The sequence below is a fragment of the Leptinotarsa decemlineata genome, unplaced genomic scaffold, assembly GCF_025532065.1.
Source record: "Leptinotarsa decemlineata unplaced genomic scaffold, Ldec_3_MD MMD2_tig00003192_RagTag_RagTag, whole genome shotgun sequence".
NCBI classification, from domain to species: domain Eukaryota; kingdom Metazoa; phylum Arthropoda; class Insecta; order Coleoptera; family Chrysomelidae; genus Leptinotarsa; species Leptinotarsa decemlineata.
Window position 1 is genome coordinate 3,718,263 of NW_027412582.1, and position 25,061 is coordinate 3,743,323.

General features: G+C 36.1%; 3 protein-coding genes and 1 long non-coding RNA gene across 6 annotated transcripts in view; all 4 read right to left on the reverse strand.

The window, feature by feature from the left end:
* The window catches only part of LOC141483160 (uncharacterized), a 519,459-nt gene that overhangs the window by 433,317 nt on the left and 61,081 nt on the right, over window positions 1–25,061 (reverse strand). The window lies entirely within an intron of this gene.
* Window positions 1–25,061, reverse strand: part of LOC111516691 (uncharacterized) — a 48,868-nt gene that overhangs the window by 23,034 nt on the left and 773 nt on the right. The window contains exon 2 of one of the 2 annotated variants that reach the window (XM_074177634.1): window positions 20,382–21,126. The exons of the other annotated variant lie outside the window; for it this stretch is intronic. Coding sequence (XP_074033735.1) covers window positions 20,384–21,126 — 743 coding nt within the window. The 3' untranslated portion in view covers window positions 20,382–20,383. Of the gene's footprint in view, window positions 1–20,381; window positions 21,127–25,061 lie in introns of those variants that run through there. 2 annotated transcript variants of the gene reach the window in all.
* LOC141483167 (uncharacterized) lies at window positions 10,576–15,361 on the reverse strand. Its single transcript, XM_074177643.1, has one exon. It carries the CDS (start codon window positions 13,818–13,820, stop codon window positions 12,948–12,950), a length of 873 nt encoding a protein of 290 aa, XP_074033744.1. The 5' UTR covers window positions 13,821–15,361; the 3' UTR covers window positions 10,576–12,947.
* On the reverse strand, window positions 10,576–15,693 carry LOC141483176 (uncharacterized). The gene is made up of 2 exons (XR_012465948.1): window positions 15,355–15,693; window positions 10,576–12,287 (listed from the first exon to the last, which is right to left on the reverse strand). It is a non-coding gene; the product is annotated as an uncharacterized lncRNA (long non-coding RNA).

Consider the following 25,061-nt stretch of genomic DNA (forward strand, 5'->3'; position numbering starts at 1 on the left):
CACATTGAAAAAATTGAAAGGGTTTTCGAAAGATTGAGCGAGGCTAATGTGAAGCTGAAACCAAAGAAATGTAATTTCATGTCAGAGAAAGTGAAATATTTGGGCCATGTCCTTTCCCAGGAGGGTATATTACCCGACCCGGAGACCATAGAGACAATTGCCAACTTTCCACTACCAAAGAATATCAGGGGAGTGAGGTCCTTTTTGGGAATAGTAAATTGGTATCGCCGATTCATACCCAATATTACGGAGATATCTGCACCATTGGTCAATTTGACGAAAAAGAACGTCAAATTTGAAATTACAGAAGAAGTGCTAGAAGCCATAAGGAAACTGAAGAATGTGTTGAAGTCAGATTCGATTTTGATTTTTCCTGACTTCGAGCAACCGTTTATTTTGGCGACCGATGCGTCAGGACTAGGTGTGGGAGCAGTGTTGAGCCAACTACGAGATGGGTATGAAAGACCCATTGCCTATGCGAGCCGTAAGTTGAAGAAGGCAGAATTGAACTACACTACGACAGAAAAGGAGTTACTTGGAGTTATGTATGGAATACAAACTTTCCGTTGTTATGTATACGGGAAGAAATTCTCGGTAATCACCGACCACCGACCGTTGAAATGGTTGCTGACTCTGAAAGACCCGAGTTCGAGGTTGACTAGATGGGCACTAACCTTGGCGGAGTACGATTTTGAAATTATCCATCGACCCGGAAAACTTCACGGAAATGCCGATGCTCTTAGTCGAATGTATAATGAAGAAGAAAACTTCATAGACGTGAAGTACGTGGAATTCGAAGAGTATAGGAAGAAACATAAGATACCACGGTTCCAAAACCTGACGTATCGGAAAGAAGATTTGTTCACTTCACCAGAAAATTGGGCGTTAGCTCACTGCGTGTCGAAGGATCTAGCTATGGGAGCGGGACTCGCCAAGCTTTTCAAGGAGAGATATGGAGGCGTGGAGTCCCTGAAAGGACAAGGAAAAGGTGTAGGGGAAGTAGCGACGTTAGCGCTTCCGGAAAGGAACATTTATTACCTGGTCACGGAGAGTGCCTACTATGAGAAACCCACTTACCATACATTATGGGAGTGTCTTAAAGAACTCCGAGAATGTTGCGAAAGAAACCAGGATCAATTTCTGGCCATACCTAAGCTGGGATGTGGTTTGGACGGACTGGAATGGGAAAAAGTGGTGGAAATGATTGAATTCATTTGGTACGGATCTGACATGGAAATCAGAGTGTACGACGACAGGGGCACTATAGACAAACCTATCTGGATTGTAGAAGAAAATATAGTTATAGAACCAGTTTGGGATCGAGAAACTGTGGAGAGGGCACAAAGTCGTGATAAATTTTGCCAATCCGTGATAGCCCAACTGAAAGATGCAGAGGAAGGAAAACAAGAATTCTATACAGATAAAGACGGAATACTGTATAGAATTGAAGAAGATGGAGAAGAAAAGCTAGTAGTCCCCAAGGAAATGATGAAGAAGGTACTTGAAGATTTTCATAATATGCCTATGGCCGGACATCAGGGGCAACAAAAAACGTTGTGGAGTATCAAGAGGAGATTTTATTGGCCTAATATGCGGGCGGTAATATCAAATTACGTGGCAGCTTGCGAATCTTGTAATAAGCGAAAAACTTCACCACATCATAGAAAGGCACCTCTTCAAAAGTTCACGACGGCTTATGAACCCTGGGAACTGACGTCTATGGACATAGTGGGACCCTTAGTGACATCTTGGGATGGAAATCGCTACCTATTAACGTTCCAAGATTATTTTACGAAGTACGTGGAAGCTATTCCCCTTCCAGACCAAAAGACGGACACAATCGCACGAGCCTTCGTGGAACACATCGTGTACCGACATGGAGCGCCTAGGATGCTCTTAACTGACAAAGGAGCAAACTTTACGTCTGGCCTATTTAAGGCTGTATGTCAAATGTTGGATATCAAGAAGATCCAAACTTCGAGCTACGCACCGACATCGAATGGTCAAATTGAACGGATGCACCGAGTGTTGAAAGATATGCTATCACATTATATAGCAGATAATCAACGCGACTGGGACACATGGATTCCGGTGGTACTGATGGCTTACCGCGGGAACGTTCATATTTCCACCGGATACACCCCGTTCTTCCTTCTGCATGGACGTGAGCAAGTGTTGCCTGTGGAAGACTTCATTCGACCGCAGCGAATCAGATACGACTGTGCAGAAAACTACGCTTCGGAGCTAGCTGCCAGACTGAAAGAAGTGTACTCGCGAGTATTGAAAACATCGGAAAAGGCCAAAGAAGAAAGAGCAAAGCATTACAACAAAAAAACGAGGGAGAGGATGTATGAGCTCGGAGATCAAGTGTATCTCTTGCGAATGCACGTTAAGCCCGGTATATCAAAGAAACTTGTGAAGCCCTGGATAGGGCCATACAAGGTTGTAGAGATAATAGGTCCAGTGACCTATCGAGTGAAGAAGGTTGGTGGAACAGACGAACAGGTAGTACACGTGAATAGGCTGAAGTCATACTCAACCTATACTGTCGAAGGGGATGATTCCGAGGAAAGTAATAATAGCGACTATGAAGAGGAGAGGATGAATAGCTCTGGGAAGACGTCTAAGAATGGACGTAAAGAAGAGGAAAACGAGAAAAAAATCACAATTCTCCCCCAGTGGATAGAATTCGAAGGTCACTCGGAAGAAGCAGCGACTGAGGAGGAAGATGTTGATGTAGAGGAAGGTATAGAGGAACCCCAACCCTTAAGGAGATCCGCTCGGATTCGGAGAGAACCAGATCGACTGAACCTGTAAGAGAATGTAACTGAGTGAATGAGAACTGGATGATGGAGAGTGAAATTAATGAGTGAGATGAATGTATGATACGAGTAGATGAACGATTAGGGGTGGGCAGGAAAGAAACTATAATGATGAGAATGCATTTGAGCAAATCAGAGGAGTGCCGTTACTTGAAGAGCCCGGGTAAACTCTCTTCAAGCTAAGTTATTGATGTGTTCGTCGAACTAGTGTCTATCTTTGACCCGGATTGACATTAGATGACGTATCAAGTGAATTTTGTTTTCACTTCCTTTTAGTTTATTGTAGTCTCAACTTTTCTTAATGAATGTGATGATTTTTATTTTACCATATTATAAACGATCGATGGTTAATCTAAATTGGAGCGTCTATACACCCTTCGTCAATCCCTGGCAATGAGATGGAAAAAGGCAGCACGATCTCGATTTTCCTAATGATTGCTATCTTGCTGGTCAGGCATTATTTTGTATCGGTAATCAGGATGATCGCGTACGGTTGCAGGGATGAGAGAGTGAACATTTCGACTGTATCTCTCAGAGACGTTAGTGTCCAGAACGAGAATCCGCGTACTTGAGCGACTTCAGATTGATGCATCACCGTGAGATGCATAGTCAGACTTATTTGGTGGAAAAAGGACTGTCGAGTTATGTAGACAGTTACGGAACGTTGAAACTATACCTGTTGGGATCCTGTTAGTTATTGAACAAATAACCTTGAATTGTTCAATCAGCGCCACATTAATAATATTGGGATCAGTGGATAGTACCTGCACCTGCGAAGGAACAACCTACCATGAAAATGGACGAACCTGGAAGAATATGGCTTTCTTAGTCGACGTGAGGATCCTAGCGAGAGACTAATTGGCGGTTATTATACATTTCGAGTTGCGAAGTACCTACTCTATAGGCGATACCCTGACCTGGTGTGTAATTCAACTGGAGCGTTCCAGAGAAGCCCAACCAGATGAACCGACGACGTCATTGCCAATCATCGCAGAACCCCAGCAGACTGCCCATCATACCACTGGCGGTTACCCTGTTTTGCCCCAGACACACTGGACTGTGAACAAAGACATTAACGAAGCAGCTTGAGTGACTGAACCAAAAGACTTTTCAATCAGTGCGGTACAAAGTTGTAGGACGAACTTAGGATCTGTGTAGATTGAATTCAATCTGAGTTCAATCTATTCGAATCGTATCTAGAATAATGTGCCGTTGACCAATAAAGAGTAGCATATCATATGGAAGTTATTGAGATGGAAATTCACCAAGGCGTAAAAGACTACAGTGAATCGTGAGTGAATATGGCCTCTGTTGTGATGTGATAACGCGAACTGTAGTATACAAGGAGATACGTTCACTCCTATTTCAATGACTTTTTTTTGTAAAATTTGGAATATTTCGTTAGGGAACCCCTAATCATAGCATGCGAGACAACCCCACTGAAAGTCGCGTAACTTGAGGTGATACCTATTCTGTTTTCATATTCGAATTCGACATGAGGTGGCGTTGTTGCATTTGTCAGTAAGCATGAAGCGAGAAAAGTTATGGCAATTAAGCCAAAACTTTTTCAAAAGGGGGAGTATTGTAATAAGTTGGATTTATTATATTTTTAGTTGAATTTCAGATACCAAAACACATGTGTTTTCGTATGAAAAGGGAACCTTATCATCTTTCAGAAATAACCTTAAGGCCAACAGAACCAAGCCATTTAAAGAAAAAAAGTCGTTAAAATTAACTGCTTGATACTAAGAAATTCGATATTTTGTAACATTCAACCCCATAATTCATTTCATTATCTTTCGTTAAGGGTCGAAAATATGTCATCCAGTCTGTATACCCCATTTAGAATAAAAGTCAGAAAACACTCAAACGTATAATAAATATCGCAATTTATCTTATGAGCTCTAAATTTAACGACAAGATAAAATGAAGCCACCCAAGTGGCTAATCTACATATGTTTTATTCGAGACAGCAAAGAAAATATCCAAAAATGACCCTTGCAGTGACATCTATATATCAGTAGTAGACTCACGACATTAGAAATGTCGGGAACTAGACGTGAATTCTTGAGGACTTATTCGCCGGACCATGAGGTGGCGAAAAGAGTACCAGTCTTAGAAACAATTTCAAACTTTCTGATTGGTTAGAATTTTCTGGGATAACATTACTTACATCCCCTAACATAGTAAAGGTGGTGAGGTTTTTTTGGAAAGATTTAAGTCAGTGGTGCGCGGAGATTTGGTGAATCCAGTTGAATTTCCTACGGTAGCTGGAAATTTTGAGTGAATTGAAATATTGAGATATTTCAAGTCACTGTTTAGAGAAGTGACACTAATTGGGTTTTGGTAGTATTCGCGGGTTTATTCAATTTAGTGATTTAGAGATTTTTCCGAGTTTCTGTTAAGAGTTTTTGGGGAAATAGTGGCTTTCGTTGGAGTTTTCAGGGGAGTCCGTCTACGATAATTTTGGTGAGCGTATTTTAAACAATTCTGATATATAGTGTAGATGTTATTGCATGCTTATGTGGACTATATTTTCGACTTGGCACCTAGAGTATTACTGAACATTTACCATAATAATATAGCTACGAATCGGGTTCCCTTTTCATTCTATTAGATTATTATAGGTCATAGTAATTTCCTACGTTATACAGAGAGGAGCGATTAAGTGGGTCTCTTGATAACTTCTCAGAGTTGTATTTTATTTGATTTTATAGCATAGCTAGTAGAATTCAGGCAAGGCATATCTATGCCCTGAGTGAACTTACCTCAATTTTCAAAGGAATACTCCTGTCAGTTTGTTTTAGTAGTTTACCCATAGTTTGTTCATGGTTATAATTATTTATTTCTTTTTCTTTTATATAGTGTAAATAACGTTCAGTATTAGTTCTGTTCATTTAATTTTTTTTCTATTGTTAATCCGATTATTCTGCCAACTTTACTCATTAATAAAGTTGGTTTGTGAAAACTTTGCTAATATTATTTCATTTCCTCAAACCCCTAAAAGACCACGCATTTAAGCCGTGGCCGAATCCAGTCTCCGAGGATATAATTGGTGGCATAACCAAGCCATTTCTCCACGAAGATTAGAAGGTAGGAAAAAGTCAACTGTTGACCAAGTTGCCTACTAATTCTCAATCCGTGTGATCAGGACGGATTTCAAACTTTTTCTGATCTGGTGGCAGCAACTTTCACGCTACCAAACTAAATTAAGAAAATAAATACCTTTGGCTGAACGATCCCATATACAGGGGGGTGAATTTTTCTGGTGCGAGTAAACTGAGATGATTATTATATATTCATTAGTAGTACTTATATAGGGATCGCCAATTCAGACCAGACGGTCATTTATTACATTTTAATATAGTTGTTTAGTTTAGATTCAAATATATAAATACTTTCGCTTTGTTTTATGTCTCTTGGCAGCTTATTAAAATGGTTTAAACCTTTATAAAACAATATTTTCATTGAGCTGGTTAATCTGCATCTTGGCAAGTGAAAAAGATAACTATGTCTTGTCTCGTAGTTGTGAGTACTATCACGATAAATAATGAATTCATCAAAATAAGATGGTAACATATTATTAATAGTCTTAAAAATAAATATCATTGCTGATCTATAGAACCTTTCTTTTATTGATAACCATTGTAATGCGTCGAGCATAAACTTTATGCTTGTATAATGATTACATTTTAATATGACTCTCATTCCACGATTTTGTAGTTTTTGTAAAGTCGAAATTTTGTTTTGATCACATCCATATAGTAATGTACTACAATATTCGAAATGAGGCTGAATGATTGTGTTATATATATAGTGACCTTGGAAGAAACTGACAAATGATAAGAGATTCGAGTAAAAAAGTAAAGTTTCTTTGATATTTTTTAGTTATGTATTTTAAGTGTGCATTATAAGATAAAAGTTATCTAACATGAATCCCAGGTATTTAATTTCGGTTACAAATTCTATTTTTTCTTTATTAATTTCCAAAGAATAGTAGTTTATGTTTATATATTTATATTTATATGCTGTGGTCAGAATCATGGCTTTTGTTTTAGATACGTTTAGTTTTAATTTGTTGACGTTCAAGTATTTATGAATCTCCTCCAAGCAGATATTCATTTTTGTCAAAGCTATCTCTAAATCTTTATGAGATGTTGTTAACATTGTATCATCAGCAAATAAATTCATAAAGTCAAAATTTTGACATAAACTGATGTCATTAATATAAATAAGAAATAGTAAAGGGCCCAAGACACTTCCTTGAGGTACCCCAAATTTTGCGTTAATAGGAGATGAGAGAACATTACCCACTTTAGTGATTTGTCTTCGATCGCTTAAGTAGTCCTTAAACCATCCTAGCACTGTTCCTTCAAGACCTATAGCTTCCAATTTTTTCATTAATATATTACGGTCAATTGTCTCAAAAGCTCTTCTTAAGTCTAAGAATACTGTTACAACATAATCTCCGTTGTCAATAGATTGAGTCCATTTACTAATCGTAAGTTGTAAAGCCGTTTCACAAGAATGATTTTTCCTAAAACCGGATTGATTACTTATGAGAATATTATTGGCCTCAACATAACTTAGGAGCTGATCGTATACAGCCATTTCTAGTAGTTTCTCCATTCCTGGTAAGGTGTTTACTGGACGGAATTCTCCCGCTTTATTGGTATTTTTGACTTTGGGAACAGGTACTATTATACTAGTTTTCAGGTGCTCAGGAAATTGCCCATATTGTAGAGAGATATTTATAAAATGTAACAAAACATGACCAATGACTCCAAACGTAGCTTTAATAAACTTGATATCTAAGATTTCAGTTCCAGATTTATTTTCCAATCTATTAACAATTCCTGTAAGATCTTTCAATTCGAGTTGATTAAAACTTTCGAAACTAGAGACCGCCGTAATTTCACCTTTCCATGAAGTAGTAGTCTTAATTGATTTAACAATTTCTTCTAAGCTTGATTAAAAATATTTGTTGAAAGTTTCTGCTATTTCAGCTTCATCTCTAAGGATTTTTACTTGTCCTTCTCCTTCAAATTCAATATTGTTTGTGTCAACTGTATTAGACTTAGTATTAATTAGAGATTTAATGGTTTTCCACATAAGTTGTTGGTTCTTAGAGCTTGAATCAATTTTATTATAATAATATTCTTGCTTTTTAGTTTTCAGTAAATTAACTACATAGTTTCTTAGACTTTTATATCTTTCCCAGTTGACTTCACACCTGTTATGTTTAAAAATTTGGTATGCTTCATGCTTTGAGTGAATGACTTCAAGCAGATTTTACACTGGAATGGTTTTTTAATAATAATAATAATCTGAAATAGGAAACCTAATATATCTATGAATGTAATAATAACACTAGCACAATGAAATATAAAAATATGTAAAAAAAATTAAATTTAAACAATTTGAAATTTAAACTAGTATGTAGCCAGACAATTAACATTACATATAAAAAAAATCTGTTTAAAATCTGTTTTTCCGTTAACCAGCTGTCGCACCCCTACGAACGACAACCCTCAGAAGTCGAAACTTGTGCGATTTCAGTATCATATTTAAGTAACATTTAAATAGATAATGAAATATAGGTACATATATACATTAAATTATTATTAAAACAGTGATATTTGGTTTCATTACAGATACAAATACCCTATTGAACAATGGAAAACAATAATAATAAATGATAACCAATAATGTCCCAAATAATTCCACATAACTATACAATTTGTATTCTATTATTGTTTTTAAATTCTTCAAGTGCTCTTTTAAAATCTTTTAATATGGATATTTTTATTTATTTCTTCCGGTAATTCATTGAACTCGTGGAAGTCCTTAAAAAATAACGAATTCATGGTACTTCCGAGTGCCAGCCTGTTAATATGTATATTATTGGAATTCCTTGTATTATATTTCACTAGTTCGGACTTCCATTGTCTACTACATAAAATGATTTGAAATCCCCGAAGACGATTGGAGATACTAACAATCGAAACGTCGTGAACTACCGTGACTTGGAATCTCTCCACATTTTATTTTCTTTTTTCATTTCTTTATTTTTATTTATTCAATTGTTCTATTTTTACTTGTATTTTATTTCACTATTATTTCATTTCAGGTTTATTTTGGTTAATATAATTGTTATTTTCAGCTATTCATTGTCAATTCTTCTTTTTTATTTGTTTCAGGGATTTCAAACCATTTTATATAGTAGATAATGGAAGTCCGAACTAGTGAAATTCATCATGAAACATTGTCAATCTCCTTGTATTATAATTATGATTGTTTTTATGAATTTTATGTAATCTTTAAAATATTCTGGTGCCATTCCATTTACAATTTTGCATACTAGAGTCATTGTAAAATAGAGTCAACTTTCAACTGATAACCAATTCAAACAATCAAGTATACTTTTTATGGGAGTACGGCGATTTGTTTTCAAAATTACTCTCATTCCTCGATTTTGTAGTTTTTGTATTTAATTTAATTTATTGAGGTTAAATAAAAATAATAATGACGCACAATAATCAAAGAGTGGTTGAATAATGGTATTGTAAACTGTTGCTTTGGACTGCATTGACAAATTTTGTGCTATTCTACTGAAAAAATATAGTTTTTTTTTGGAATTTTCTTATGTATATATTCAAAGTGAGTGTCAAAATTGGAAAAATTATCCAGTTGAAAACCAAGTTATTTGACTGATGACACAACTTCAATTTTTTCGTTATTGATTTCGAGGATTATACCGTTGATATCTAGAGAACTGTATTTATATTTCGTGGTGAATATCATTGCTTTTGTTACGTTCAACTTCAATTTGTTAGTGCATAAATACTCATTTACCGCTCCTAAAATCCTATTCATTTTATGAATAACTCTATGTAAATTCATATCGCTACACATAAGCTACGTTTATGAACTCAGATTCAATAAAAAGTTCAATATCGTTCAAATATGAAACAAAAAGAAGCGGGCCCAGAACGCTACCTTGGGGAACACCTACATCAATGTCTTTTTCATTTGATAGTGGATCTTTAAAACGGACTTTCTGTTTTCTTAAATAATTACTGAACCATTTTAATACCTTTCCATCAATCCCTGATCATATAGGTACAGCAAATTTCAGAATTTTTTCAATCGGGAGCAAAGTATTAATGGCTTTATTGGTGTTTGCTATTTTTGGAATAGGAATAACAGTACTGCTTTTCAATTTATATGGTATTTTTCCTGTATATAGAGATGTATTAATTAAGTTTAGAATAATATGACCAATGGTTTCGAATACCTCTTTGATCATTTTACAGTTCAGCGTTTCATATATGGAGAATTTATTGTCTAGGTTACTAACTATTTTCCGCAAATCTCTCATAGAGAGCATTTCGAAGTTTTCGAATTTACAATACAAATTATTGTTTACATTGTGACAACTTTCAGTGATGCTAATACTTTGTAGGTATAATATCATTAATACTATGAACAAAATAATTATTAAAACCGCACGCTATTTCTATGTTACTCGTTAATAGTCGATTATGCTCATTTAATTCAAAATATATGCAATTCGAGACATTTTGGCTATTACTGTTAACCAGTATCTTCAAAGTTCTCCATATTTCTTTGGAAATATGTCTATATCTGTCAATATTGTTGAAATAATATATTTTTTTTTGTTTTAAAAGATCGACATCATTTCTCAATAGTTTGAAGGTTTCCCATTTATCTTGTTTGTTGTTGTTGCGACTCGATTTAAAAATTTTATATGCTCTATCCCTCTTCTTGATTAAATCATATATCTCATAGTTAAACCATGGCAACTTTGATTGGTACTTACATATTTCAATAGGGGCATTTCTATTTATTACAGTTTCACATGTCTCCAAAATTTCATTATAAATTGTGTCAACGTCAACAGAAGTTAAATTAAAGTTGCGTCATTAGGTTAATTTTTAATGCTGTCTATATTTTCCACATTAATTTTTCTAAATTTTTTGACGTTCTCATAAACCTTGATTTCATTGCAGAAATTAACTGAAATAACCGAATGATCCTTTATTTTTGGACAGTCTTGTACTTCAGCTACTATATTATTTTCATTGATATTGGATATCACATAATCAATTAATGACATGACATGACTATCTGTAATACGTGTAGGCTTTGTGACACTGTAAAATACCATAAGCAGAACAAATATTTTTAATTTTCTTACCATAAAAAGAATCAGTTAACCAGTCAATATTAAAATCGCCACCTAACACACGATATTTAGTACTAAATAATACATCAAATATTTCTTCTAGGTTTTCAATGAATATGACCTCAGAACTTGATGATGAACGGTTGAAACATCCAATCAGACATATTGCGGATATAAAATTAATTTTTAATATTTTACACCAATAATTATATCTTAGTTTAAATGTTTTATAATGTGTGAAAGTATAACTGTATTTCACATAAAGTGTAACACCTCCCGTATGTCTACTTGTTGAGTTGCATTGTACATGATTATAATTTTCAATTTTAATTTCACTATCTTCAATATCGTCTGTTTGTCTTGTTTCACTGAGTAGTATTAATTTTGGTTTATAGCAACTTACACTTTCTTGGATTTCAACTCTATTTTTATTTATACTTTGAGAGTTTAGGTAAATTATGTCTGAATTCGAAGGTATATTAGGTTTTTCAATTAGTTTTTTTGGGATTGTTTATCGACTATAGTTGGTTTATTATTTACGAATTTATTTATTTTATTATTATCTCCATTTTCAATTAATTTTTGGAGCTCAGCTTTGATGAATTTAAAGTAATCTTGTTGTGCTTTTGTCTGGTCATTGCTAATTCTAATACTCGCTACAACAATTTTTGTTTTATTTTTTAATATATATTTTGCATCATCAACTGATTTTAAAACAACTTTAATGGGCCTATTCTTATTTGGGACATATTTTCCTAATCTGAATATTTTTAAATCATTTTCAAAAACTACCCCTCACGATTTGATCTCCACAAAATTTATTTGAAAAATATATCACAACATGTTTCGCTAAGACATTAGCGATTTGATAAATCACTTGAAAGTTTTTGAAATTACTATGGATCTTCATCAAGTAACGGCTGAATCAATCAGAAAATTTTTAAATTATTATATATTTCTGTATCAAATACACTAAGAACATTTTTGACAAGCTCCGAGTCTTCAGCTACTCTTTCAGCTTGTGTTTTCATTTTCGATTGCCCCACATTGAATATAACTAAATTAGAAGCACGTGATTGCCTTTCCATCATTGCGTTTATCAATTCCTCTCTATTATCCACAGGAACATTTTCTGGCCCATTTACACTATGTGTCATAGAGGTTCTGCATTCCTTAATTTGTGCCTCTAGAATATCGATTTTCACCAATAGCATAGAAATAAGCTTAACTCCATTTTGGCAGTCTTCATAGTAGAACTTAAAGGTACGGTTTCGCTGGCACGTCTGGCGACGGCGACTGGTAGCATCGTCTCTGGGAATCGCAGTCGCAGTTGGCGGTCGCTGCGGCAAGTGGTTTGGTTGGCGCGGCCAGAATCGCATTTTTGAGCTACTACAGCATGGCTATCACGGCAGAAAGAACAGGTGTTCAAATGGATAAGAATAATTTGTTACAATTAATGTTAATACAAGAGGAAGAAGAGGATGAAGAGCATATGTTATTTCACCATATCTTCCAGAAAAGGCGTGGGATCCAAAACTTATTTGTCAAGAGGAGAGAAGAAGGATATTTCAAGCTACTCATTGACCATTTGAAGACGGACGATTCAAAATTCAGAGAGTGTTTTCGTTTAAATCTCGACCAGTTCCATTTTGTTGGAGCACTTATACGAGACGACCTTACAAAACCAGGAACAAATGCAGTTCCACTGCCGATTACTGCGGAGAAAAAACTGGCTCTAACATTAAGGTAAGTAGATAATACAAAACATAATAAATACTATGTGTTTGATATTTGGAAATAACTTTATTTTGGACAAGTGACAAATCTACATTTTGTAATAAACTAATAAACAGAAATTATGATGAAACGTAACAATGATTCCAATAATAACGTAATCAAAAAAAGGGTTTTTATAGTTATTGAAGGGTGAAGTCAGCAATGGTTGAAGATTCTAGAACAGTTGGAGGTTGTGAAGAAGGTATTGGAGATGATGGTTGTTGTGTGTGTGGATTGTAAGACTGATAGTAGTTACCTAACCGATTGTTTGCACTCAAGTTATATCTCGAATTATACTGATGTGCTTGATTTGTATGGAAAGACATTGCTCTAGACTCTAAATTAGTCACGAGAGTTAAAATACCCAATTTCGCTTCATTTATTAATGGTATTGGTAGTGTCTTAACTGTTAAGCTTATACTTTTCATAAAGAGATCTAAGTCATCAAGTTCTGGTGCTTCGGTCTGTTTCTGCAAAGCTTGTAAAATTTCAGTTCTCTTCTGAGCCCTGTCTTCAAAACGTTTAAGAAAAGCCTCCTTGGGATCATTGCTGCGACCCCTCTTCATATTTGGTCTTGCTGATATAGCGGTGGAACTAGCAGCTGAAGAACAACGACTGGCAGTAGTGGTAGATATTGTATCGCTTTCTCGAACATTTGGATAAGATTGGTTGTCAGAATCTAATGCACTGGAGCTTGAGGGATCCAACAATTCTTCAGGACCAGTATCATCGACGGATAAATTTGATTCATTGTTGTCGACAGATTCACTTTCGATCTCGCTCAATTGGCTTCCATCAAAATTCAGTGTGTTTTTTGAACTTCGTTCTTGTACAAATCTATCTAGAAAGGAGAGGCGTTCATAAAGGTTCCACTTTACTGGTTTATCTGACGCAGATGAGCCGGATCCCATTTTGCGGTTTCTTCTATGACGAAAATAAGTATCTTTTATACCTTTCCATCGCTTTTTACATGCGTCAACTGAAAAAGAAATAAATTGTTCAGTTTTGGGCATGTCTTTCGAATTTGAACAAAAAATGATGCAAATTTAATGACACGTATAGTAATTCTATAAGATACATTTTTTTTACAGATTTATGGCAACTGGCGAGACGTTCAGATCTTTAGCATTTGCCTTCAGGATTTCGCACAGCTATATTAGCACTTTAGTAAAAGAAACTTTATTGAGTATGTGTAAGCATTTAGTACCAATGTTTATACCAGCGCCATCTACGAACGTACTCGAACGAAATGCAGAGGAATTCTGGCAGCGATGGAATTTTCCAAACTGCGTTGGAGCTCTGGATGGCAAGCACATACGAATTTTCGCCCCTGCCAAGTCTGGATCTTTATATTTCAACTACAAAGAATACTTTTCTATCGTTATGCTTGCCCTAGTTGATGCAAATTACAAATTCGTCGTTTTGGATGTTGGTTCGTACGGAAAAGAAGGTGACAGTTCGATATTCAATAAGTCAGCTTTAGGAAAAAAAATATTAACGTCCGAAGATTTCTTCCCAAAAGATCGATTTTTACCGAATTCAACCAAAAAATTGCCACATGTAGTTGTTGGAGATGAGGCTTTTCGATTGCATAAACGCATCATGAAACCTTTGAATAAACTTATGGCAAATTCGGACAAGAGGAATGCCGTATTTAACTACAGATTGAGTCGAGCGCGAAGAGTAAGTGAAAATGCCTTTGGATTGATGTGTCTGGTATTTCGAGTGTTTTATACACATATAGCTATAAAACCTGAGGTCTGTGATAATTTAATAATTGCAGCTTGCTGCCTACACAATTTATTACGAGAAGGATATTTGGAAACAAACCAACGTCCACACTATGTATATGATTCAAGTGAAAAACCATCCAATAGCAAGACGTTTCAGAACTTTTCTAGGCCAGGTGGATTTCAAAATTCTGATGGTTTTCACATTTGAGATGCATTTGTGAATTTCTTCAACCACGAGGGAGCTGTAGATTGGCAAGACAATCACATTTCAAAAGAACATTAATTAGGAATATTTTCATACTTCATACAATTTCATATACATATATCCAGAAGTGTACTGTCTATTCCCTTAATTCATACCTATACAACCACGTATGTGCCCCACCCTGTATATTCCAAATAAATTTATATGTATTCATATTCACTTACCATCTTTCTTTACTGAAAATGTAATTTTTTTACATGCATTTTCTTTTACTAAGAAGTTCTTATAATTTTCGCTTTGGTAGTCGTATATGACTGAATATTTCTGAACTTCTTCAATTAAGATCTCGTCTTCACTTGTGGAGAATTTCGCCATTTCTGTACACTCGGTCGCACGGTAGCGCGTCTTGACTGGTCTACTCAGCAGTTGAGACGCAGACGCAGCAGCTGGCGTGATAGCGACTGCGACGGAGACGCTCCAGCGGAACCACACATACACAATCCTATTGAATCAGTCGTATGCGTCCGGACGCAGTCGTGAGTCGCCGCCACCAGACGTGCCAGCAAAACCATACCACAGAACTATAGATAGGGTGTTCTGTGACCATACCTTAAGCGTTCGCTTGCCTTTTAGATCCATGACTTTTGAGTTCGCTGGCAGTAAGTCCAGAACATTCTCTATATCTCAGTATACGTTCTGCATAAAAAGCATTATGAATGCGTTTTTCATGAGTATTCAAATTACTACTTTGATTAAATGATTTCAAGCAGAGTTTACACTGAAATGGCTTTTCATCAGTATGTGTTCAATCAATCAATCAATCAAACTGTACTTTATTGTCCAAGAATAATTATTCTTATTGACAAAATGAGTAGATAACAATGAAGTGGATATCCACTGTGTCCAATACATATGAGAGACAAAAAATATGAAAATATAAAATGTAAAGATGAATTTTATATATATATATATATATATATATATATATATATATATATATATATATATATATATATATATGTATAAATAAAATGTCCATATAAATAAACACAACCATGACAAATAGAATGATGACATTCACTCACATATATTCGAAACTAATTACAAAACAATAGCTAGACATGAAGTTGATACCTATATCTTTTTGCAAATATAAATGATTAAAAATGGTCATTGTAATATTCCTGCAGGTCATAATACGCTTTTGGAATGAGAAATAATTTTAACTCCTTCCTATATTTTTTTTAATTTCCGATTGCTTTAAAATGTTCAGGCAAATGATTGTACATTTTTTTGCTTTCGTATATTATTGAATTTTTAATTTGAGTCGACCTAGGTATTGCCAGGGAGATATGGCAGTTATTTCTGGTGTGCCTGGGATTTAATGGGTTATCATTCGATAAATGTCTGTTGTGAATCAAGCATACAGTCTCCATAATGAAAGGGCATGTAAGCGTAAGAATTTGATGCTTGATAAATAGTGGTCTACAGTGATCCCTTGCTTTGGCCTTGTACAAATAACGGATTGCTCTCTTTTGTAGAATGAACACAGTATTCCATAAGGTTTTCCTACAAAAACCCCAAAAGGGTAGTCCGTATCTAATATGGGATTCTATGAGTGAAAAATATGTGTTTCTGCCAATAGCTGTACCAAGCTCGTTTGTCACTACTCTAATAGCATAACAACCCGATGCTAGTCCTTTTTTTAAGGACGTTATATGTTCCTCAAACCCTAACTTTCTGTCAATGTGTATACCCAGGAATTTAGTGCTCGTTTTGTTTTCTACTTGATGTGTTCCTAAGACCAAGTTTTCAAATTCGAATTTGAAGGTAATTATATTAGTTTTTTCCACATTGAAACAAAGATTATTTAAGTTACACCAAGATTCGATTTCGCTGAGTTCATTGGAAATAACTGTTTTTAGAACATCCACATTTTTTCCATGCCATAGGATAGTGGTATCGTCCGCAAATAATGTGAATCTTCCTCTGATTGGTAAATATGTTAGATCATTAAGGTATAATAGAAACAATATTGGTCCGAGCACCGATCCCTGAGGAACTCCTGATTTGACAGGAGAATAATCCGAACACTTTCCGGATATTTTCACAATTTGTTTCCTGTCACTAAGATATGATTCAAACCATTTGTAGACAATTCCGCTGAATCCATAATGATGCAGTTTTCTCAGCAGTACTCTGTGATTCACGCAATCAAATGCTTTTGAAAAATCACAGAATACCGCTGCAGCTACCTCGCCGTGATTCAGGCTGAAATAGACATTTTCAAGAAAAGAAAATATAGCGTCAGTAGTGCTTTTCGAATTTTGAAAACCGAATTGACATTGCGACAATATGTTATATTTCTGTAAAAACTTCATCATTCTCTGTTTAACGAGTTTTTCTATGATCTTCGATAGTGTAGATAAAAGGGAAATTGGACGGTAATTTGATGGATCGTCATTCGCACCACCTTTGTGAAGTGAGATTACTAATGCTTCTTTCAAAAATGATGGAAAAATCCCCAATTCAAAGGACTTATTTATACATTCTGCCAGGATATGTAGTGCAGTATCAGGTAAACTTTCGAATATATTCACGGAGATTTCATCTATTCCTCCCGATTTCTTATTTTTTAATTGTTTGGATGTTTCTCTCAGTTCGTGAATATCAGTTGGCCCCAAGAAAAAGTTATATGGAAGTTCATTTTGAAGGTAATTTAAAGGATCAGTGTGATTATCCAAGTTTGCGGTGATTTTTTCAGCTATTGTGCATTAATAATTTGTTGAGAAAATCTGGGTCAATATTAATAGGAAGTGATAAAGAATTATTTTTTTCCCTCAAGTCATTTACTATTTCCCAGTGTTCTCTTGGTGTGTTTCGGCTTTTTTCGAATCTGGATTTACAGTATTTTTCTTTAGCGCTTTTGATAACATCTCTATAAGTTCTTTTATACTTGTTGAAATATTTCGAGAGAAATTCACTATTATTATATTTCCTGAACATATGCAATGCTCTCAAGTTTTTGGCTGATATTCGGATACCGTTGGTGATCCACGGTTTTTTGCATAATTTTTTTTATTTTCGCATCGGGAAACTGTCATTGAAAAGCTGAATCAATTGTCTATGAAACATCGATAGAACTTCAGTCGGCTTAGGACTAATCCTCCAGTGTGTATTCTCACAACTATTTTGGAAATTATTGAAATTTTCCTTGCTATATATTCTGCCATATTTTTTTAGAGCTTTCTTTGTGGGTATTCAATGAAATGGAGAAAGTAACAGCCTCATTATCAGAAAGACCTGCAGGAATAACTGAAGCAGTGACATGTTCAAAGAAGTTAGTACATACATACTTACCCTACTGGGGGTGAACATACTTTATACCACCCCTACTCTCGCTTGAGTGTGAGTCAAAATTCCCCAAAATACTTGGGTATTAAATGTTTCAATAAAATAACAACTTTTATAGGGATCAATAAAAGTAGAACTGTAATGAGGAATGAACTATTTGATTTCTTGTTGGATAACTGCTTCTACAGTATGGATGAATTTCTTGCTTTTAGTGCTTAGATAAATGACTTAGTTTATTTTATGCATGTAGTCTTCTCTTTTAAGTTTGTTCAAGGTCAAACATTTTTGTTTTGCTTTTAGCGTTTTACTTTTGACTAGTCCAATAAGTTTTCTCACGTATTTAGTCTTGTAATTATGTATGTGTGAAAATTTCAGTGATGAATAAAACTATTTCTATTTCTACATAGTCAATTGTACTAGCTGAATATTGAGACACTCTAGTAGGTTCTTTTACATGCATCGAAAAGTTAAATGATAGGAGTAAGTTGTTTAAATCATGAAATTCTCTTGATTTTGTGTGTATCTTTTTTTTTGTATCTTTTTTTTATTCGGCTGTTTTATTACAAATAATAACAATAATAATTACAAATAATAATTACAAATTAATAATAATACAAAATTAATAATAATATATAAATATTTCTTATCCCCTTTTATATATTGGGACCTTTCACCTAAGCGTAAATGCGCTTGTGTTGTATTAGGTATCCCTTTTTTTAAAAGGAGATTTTTTATTCTGTCAGACATTTTATATACATTTGATATTTCTGGAGAATGGAGCTTTCAAGTATATGTGTTCAATATAATTTTTCAATAATAAGTTGATTGTAGCGTAGAAATGATTTTATAGCAATTTTGTATTTCTTTATGTCTATAATATTCCTGGACTCGGGTGGTAGTAAATTGAAAAGTTTTGGGCCAAAGTAATATACAGATTTCTGTGAATGACTTTTTTTGAATAAAGGTAGATGGATAGACCTTTCAATAACAGATCTGGTCTCTTTTTCAATAGTTGAACTTTGATAATTTACTTTGTTATGAAATATCCATATTAAACAAGAGTAAGAGTAGAGACTTCTGATGTTGAATAACTTGATTTCTTCATACAGCTTTTTTGTGGAAAAAAAACGGTCCTTCTTACAAATAATTTTCAGTAGTGTGTTTTGCATTATTTGTAAACCTCCTAAATTTTTTTCAAACGTTCCTCCCCATGATGTAATGCAATACTTAAGAACAGACTCTGCCAGTGCATAATATAAGGTAAGCATGTTCTTACGGGTTAGGATATCTCTCAGGGAGTAAAATTTGTGAATGAGTTGCCTTAGTCTCTTGATCATATACTGTGTATGCTCATCCCATCGTAAATGCTGGTCAATTATGACTCCTAAATATTTAAGTTTAATCGATTTTTCGATCGTAGGACATTGGCAGATATTTTGAGCGCAATTTATTTTATGTATCTTCAAAAACTTTTCATTTGGTTGGTCGCTTTTTGTTAAAGTGATTGTCATAAATTTTGTTTTTTCAACGTTTAGGCTAAGAAGATTATAATCGAGCCATGCTTTCATCTTTTTCATTTGATTTTCCGCTTTTCTGTAGACTCCTTGCCATTTGTCCCCTAAGAAGATAATGACTGTATCGTCAGCGTAGGATATAATATGTCCCTGAAAGTTTTTAATTTTACTAATACTATTTATATATACCAAGAAGAGAATAGGTCCTAATACAGTACCCTGTGGTACACCGGCGGTAATTGTTGAGAAATCACTAAGTTCTTCGTTTATCTTTACTCTTTGTGTTCTCTCTGATAGATAGTCTCGAAGTATCAGAATAATTTATATTAAAGTCGCCAGCTACTATAATTTTGGCATGAATAGATAATTGCGATAATAGATTTTCGAGACTGTCCAAAAAAGGTAATAAATCAGTGCCAGGTGCTCTGTAGATGCATACAATATAGAGATTATTTGAACTGTTATAAAAAATGGAAAACTCGAATATTTTTTCCGTGAGCAAGTTCTTAAATGCGATTTCAAATTAGCACTCTGAAAAAATGACTGCAAGCAGATTTCACATGGAAATTATTTTTTTCCCATATGAATTCTTTCATGTGTTTTCGAATGACTACTTTGTCAATAAGAATTCTATTCTTCAGATAATAAAGCATGCTTTGATTTGATTGATTTGATTTGATTAAATTTCAGGCAGATTTTACACTGAAACAGTTTTTTCCCAGTATGAATTATTTCATGGATTTTCAAACTACTACTCTATGTAAAAGACTTTAAGCAAATTTTACACTGGAATGGTTTTTTTTCCCAGTATGAGTTTTTTCATGTGTTTTCAAATTACCATTTTGAATAAATGACTTCAGGCAGATCTTACACTGAAATGGCTTTTCACCAGTATGGGTTCTTTCGTGCATTTTCAAATTAGCACTGTGAACAAATGACTTCAAACAGATTTTACATTGAAATGGCTTTTCACCAGTATGAGTTCTTTCGTGCATTTTCAAATTAGCACTGTGAACAAATGACTTCGAACAGATTTTACATTGAAATGGCTTTTCACCAGTATGGCTTCTTTCATGAGATTTCAAATTAGAATTCTGGAAAAATGACTTCGAGCAGATTTTACACTGAAATGATTTTTTTCCAGTATGAGTTCTTTCATGAGATTTCAAATTACTACTTTGAATAAATGACTTCAGGCAGATTTTGCACTGAAATGGTTTTTCCCCAATATGGATTTTTTCGTGGGCTTTCAAATTACTTCTTCCACCAAATGACTTTAGACATATTTGACATTGGAATGATTTCTCCTCTGTATGAGTTTTTTCATGTATTTTCAAATAACTTTTCCAAATGAATGATTTCGAGCAGATTTTGCATTGAAACGGTTTCACAATATGATTGTTTGCAGTTCCAAACCCCTTTTGACATAACGCTGACGACTTCTTTTCATTGAGGCACTCTTTCTTTTCGTTGATTGTTTCATCTTCTATTTTAGCAAAAACGTTCCCAGAATCTGTGAAAAAATTACTAATTTATACAAAATTATTTGTTTTAAAATAATTTCATATTTCACTTATTTACTGGCGATTTTACCCCCAAAAAGGAGTAATCTTTTGGGGTTCTACTATCCAAATAGTTTATAACCACTAAAAAGTTTATGAAACAAAGTTATTGAATGTTCTGTAATGTATCTGAACTGGCCATAAATTTATATAAACCAAAAAATTTTAAACTTTTCATGAAATGAGGAAATGTATATTCATACACAAACTATTTACTGGTCATAAAAGATTACAATATATAATTAAACAAACTATTTTATTCCAAACCACTCTTGTACCAATATAAAACACAGTTTCAGCTGTTTAGCATGTAGGAAGTTTAACGACTGAGCAGCAAAAGATCGTGCAAGCGGTCTTAGCTGCACCAATACAAGCACCCGGGAAACGGTAATGCCACCAAGAATCCCGGAGCTGCTAAAAATAGGATCGTGGAACCTAAACGGTTTCACCGACAGGAAAAATGAGCTACTGGAAATGCTATCGCGTCTAGACGTCATGGCACTACGGGAGACACGGATAAGAAGCGAAAAGAGCTGCAGAATCCCAGGATATAATATATACAGAACAGACAGGCCAGGGGAGCGCCACGCCGCGGGAGGCGCGGCGCTACTAGCAAAAACAGACCTATCGCAGAACCTAGACAGAAAACCATATATTCGACTCGGATAAGCAGTAGCGGTCAGAGTCAAACTGAGACGCAATGGGCAGCTAAGAATAAGGTCGGTATACCTACCTTCGCGAGGTTTAAGACTAGAAAGGACCGACATGGCAGAAATGTTCCCACAGTTGCCATCGGTGACTTCAACGCAAAGTCGCGAGACTGGAACTGCAGGAATGGAAACACGAGAGGCAGAGACATAACCAGAATTCCAGAAGAATTCGAGGATATCGCGGTAGTAGCACCGAACACCCCAACGCACTACCCGCGAGAAGACCAAGTCCCAGACATACTCGACATCGCAATAGTGCAAAACATCGAAACCACGGAGATGGAAGCACTAGACGAAGGTTCGTCAGACCACAACCCCATCCTATTTACGATAGGAAGAGGTGAAGTGGAAACAGACAACCCAACAAAGCGGGTCATTGACTGGGTGAGATTCCAGCCAGCCATACACGGTGCGATGGGTGAGATACCACGCATCGTGAGATACCACGCTGTTGTGTGGCGTTCTGGAGAACGCCACACAACAGCTGCAACAGGCGATCACTCAAACGATAGAAAGAAGCACACGAGAAGTCCCAGTCCTGCGCTTCAACTTCCAAGAGCATCTTCCACCAGAAACGATGGAACTGATAAGAATAAGAAGTCGCCTGAAAAGACAGTACGAAAGGACACGTGAACCTATGGACGAAAGGTGCATTCAGTGAGCCAACAGGATACTGAAAGAAGAACTGGAAGCTATCCGAGAAAGACATCGGACTACCCGTCTGGAATAAATAAACACTGAAGACCAGTCTGCATGGAGAATGCAGAAAGTACTCAGGAATGGACCTCGACAGCCATGCCTACCAATACACGGCGAGCAAGGAATCGTCTACACTGACCAGGAGAAGGCGGAAGCATTCGCAGACAACTTCGAAAGGCAGTGCAGAGAGAACGACATCCCGTTCACGGACGAGGTAGACGAAATCGAGAGACAGGTGGAAAGAACGGTACGAAGATTAAGACAACGTACGGACAACGCGCAACCCCTGGCAGCGATATCTCCCGAGGAAGTGAAAGACATCCTAAGACGTCTATCCACTCGGAAAGAACCAGGCCCGGACCACATAACAAACCGGGCACTGAAAGTCCTACCACGCAAGGGTATAGCAGCCATAACCAACATCATAAATGCTATACTCAGACTGCAGCACTTCCCGCACCCGTTCAAAGAGACAACGGTTATCCACATACCGAAGCCTAAGAAGAATCAGCTGTTCTCAGACAATCACAGGCCAATAAGCTCGAAGATCAAACTAGAGAGCTAGGAATCCTCCCGGATGAACAATTCGGCTTCAGATCAGAACACTCGACAGAGCTACAAGTCCTGAGGGTTGTAGACTTTGCGACCGAAGGCTTCAACCTCAGCAAAGGACACAACACCGGAGCTATCTTCTTAAACGTCTCCAAGGCGTTCGACAGAGTTTGCCATGATGGACTACTGGCCAAGATGAGCGACTTCGGATATACGAAACCAATGGTAAGAGTAATTCAGTCTTTTCTAGCTGACAGGCGATGCCGGTGCAGAGTAGGAGACGAATTATTAACAATTCGGCCACTGGAAGCAGGGGTCCCGCAAGGAGCAGTCCTTTCGCCCCACCTCTACTCCGTATACACGGCAGACGTGCCCAAGCCAGAGAACAACTTTAACAAGTTGGCGCTCTATGTGGACGACACGGCCCTGCTGGCGAGATCTACAAGCCAAATACACATCACGAGGTATTTGCAACAGGCAGACAGATTAGAGGAGTGGGCCAAACTGTGGAAGATCAGTATAAACCCTGACAAGAGTCAGGCGATAGTGTTCACTCGCAGGTTTGTACAACCGGAAAGCAACGTCACCTTCAACGGACAAGAGATTCCGTGGACCAACAAAGCGACATATCTGGGGGTCACCCTAGACAGAAGATTAACATTTCAGTCTCATGTACGGCAGAGAATCGGAATGGCCAGACACGCCAGACAACGCCTGGCACCAATCATACGAAGCAGAAGCAACATGGGGTTGAAAGTGAAGTTGCTGATGATAAAAACCGTTCTCATGCCCATAATACTGTACGCATGCACTGCCTGGGGCCAGTGCGCACAGACATACAGAAGAAGATACAGTCGTTCATGAACGCCAGCGTAAGGGCCGCCGTGAACGTACCGTACTACATCTCCAACAGATTTATATACAGAGACTTAGACCTGGACACGCAATATGTGGACGTGTATATGAGAGAACTCGGAGAAAGCGTGTTCGATAGAATCAGATCGCACAACAACCCAGCGCTACACGATCTATACGATGCGTTGAATATGGATGACCCCAGATTCCGAGAAAGGGACAAACACCCAAGGCCGACAAAGCAGAATCTACGACCGCCCCCACGAGTCGCCGTCAGGCGACTCCGGTAAGCATATTAATCAGACTTTCTTTCAGCAAGTTCACCGCAGAACAACTCGACCGTGACTCAAACATCCTTGGATTCACTGAGGAACGCCCGACGTAAGCAACAACAGCCGCCTGTTAGTTTTTGGGGGCCCCCATGCAAAAAGTCAGTTAGGAATAGTCACGACAAAATAATTGGTAAATTTTCGTTATCTGGACACCCGGCGATTTTGAAAAAATGTTTGACTGTACTTACGTATTTTGATGCGTAGATTACGAATCCGAAAGGAAAAAGCGGCGCTCTCCATTATTTAAAAAGTTAGGGCCCTTCAAAGTTCAGAAAAGGGCAACTTTTCAGCCTTCTTTTTCACTAAATAAACTATTTAAAAACACATGCATTTATTCACTAGGTCACCTTTACACCTTATTCCTCCTTCTTTAACACTTTTCACTTCAATAATCAACATTTTTCTTATAAAAAACTTAATTTAAAAACGAGTGCTTCTCCTAGTGACATTATTCTATTTTTAGGTTAGTTACTAGTGACATTTCAGAAAAAAGCGGTTGGTATTTGCCGTCGCCTACTATTTCAAATTCGTAATACACCACCAAAAACCAATTTACGATCTAAAGAATGAAGGTAAAAAACATTTGAATTACTTCAGGAATATGGACTGCATCAGTCGTACCAACCATATCATTAACCTTAAAAACGTAAAATATAGTGATATGTAACCAAAAAGCAGCTTTTAACATTTTTATAAGAAAAATGTTGGTTATTGAAGTGAAAAGTGTTAAAGAAGGAC

Bases quoted from the DNA above. Each gene is read 5' to 3' on its own strand.
- LOC141483167 (XM_074177643.1), bottom strand. From the start codon at position 13,820: ATGCCCAAAACTGAACAATTTATTTCTTTTTCAGTTGACGCATGTAAA.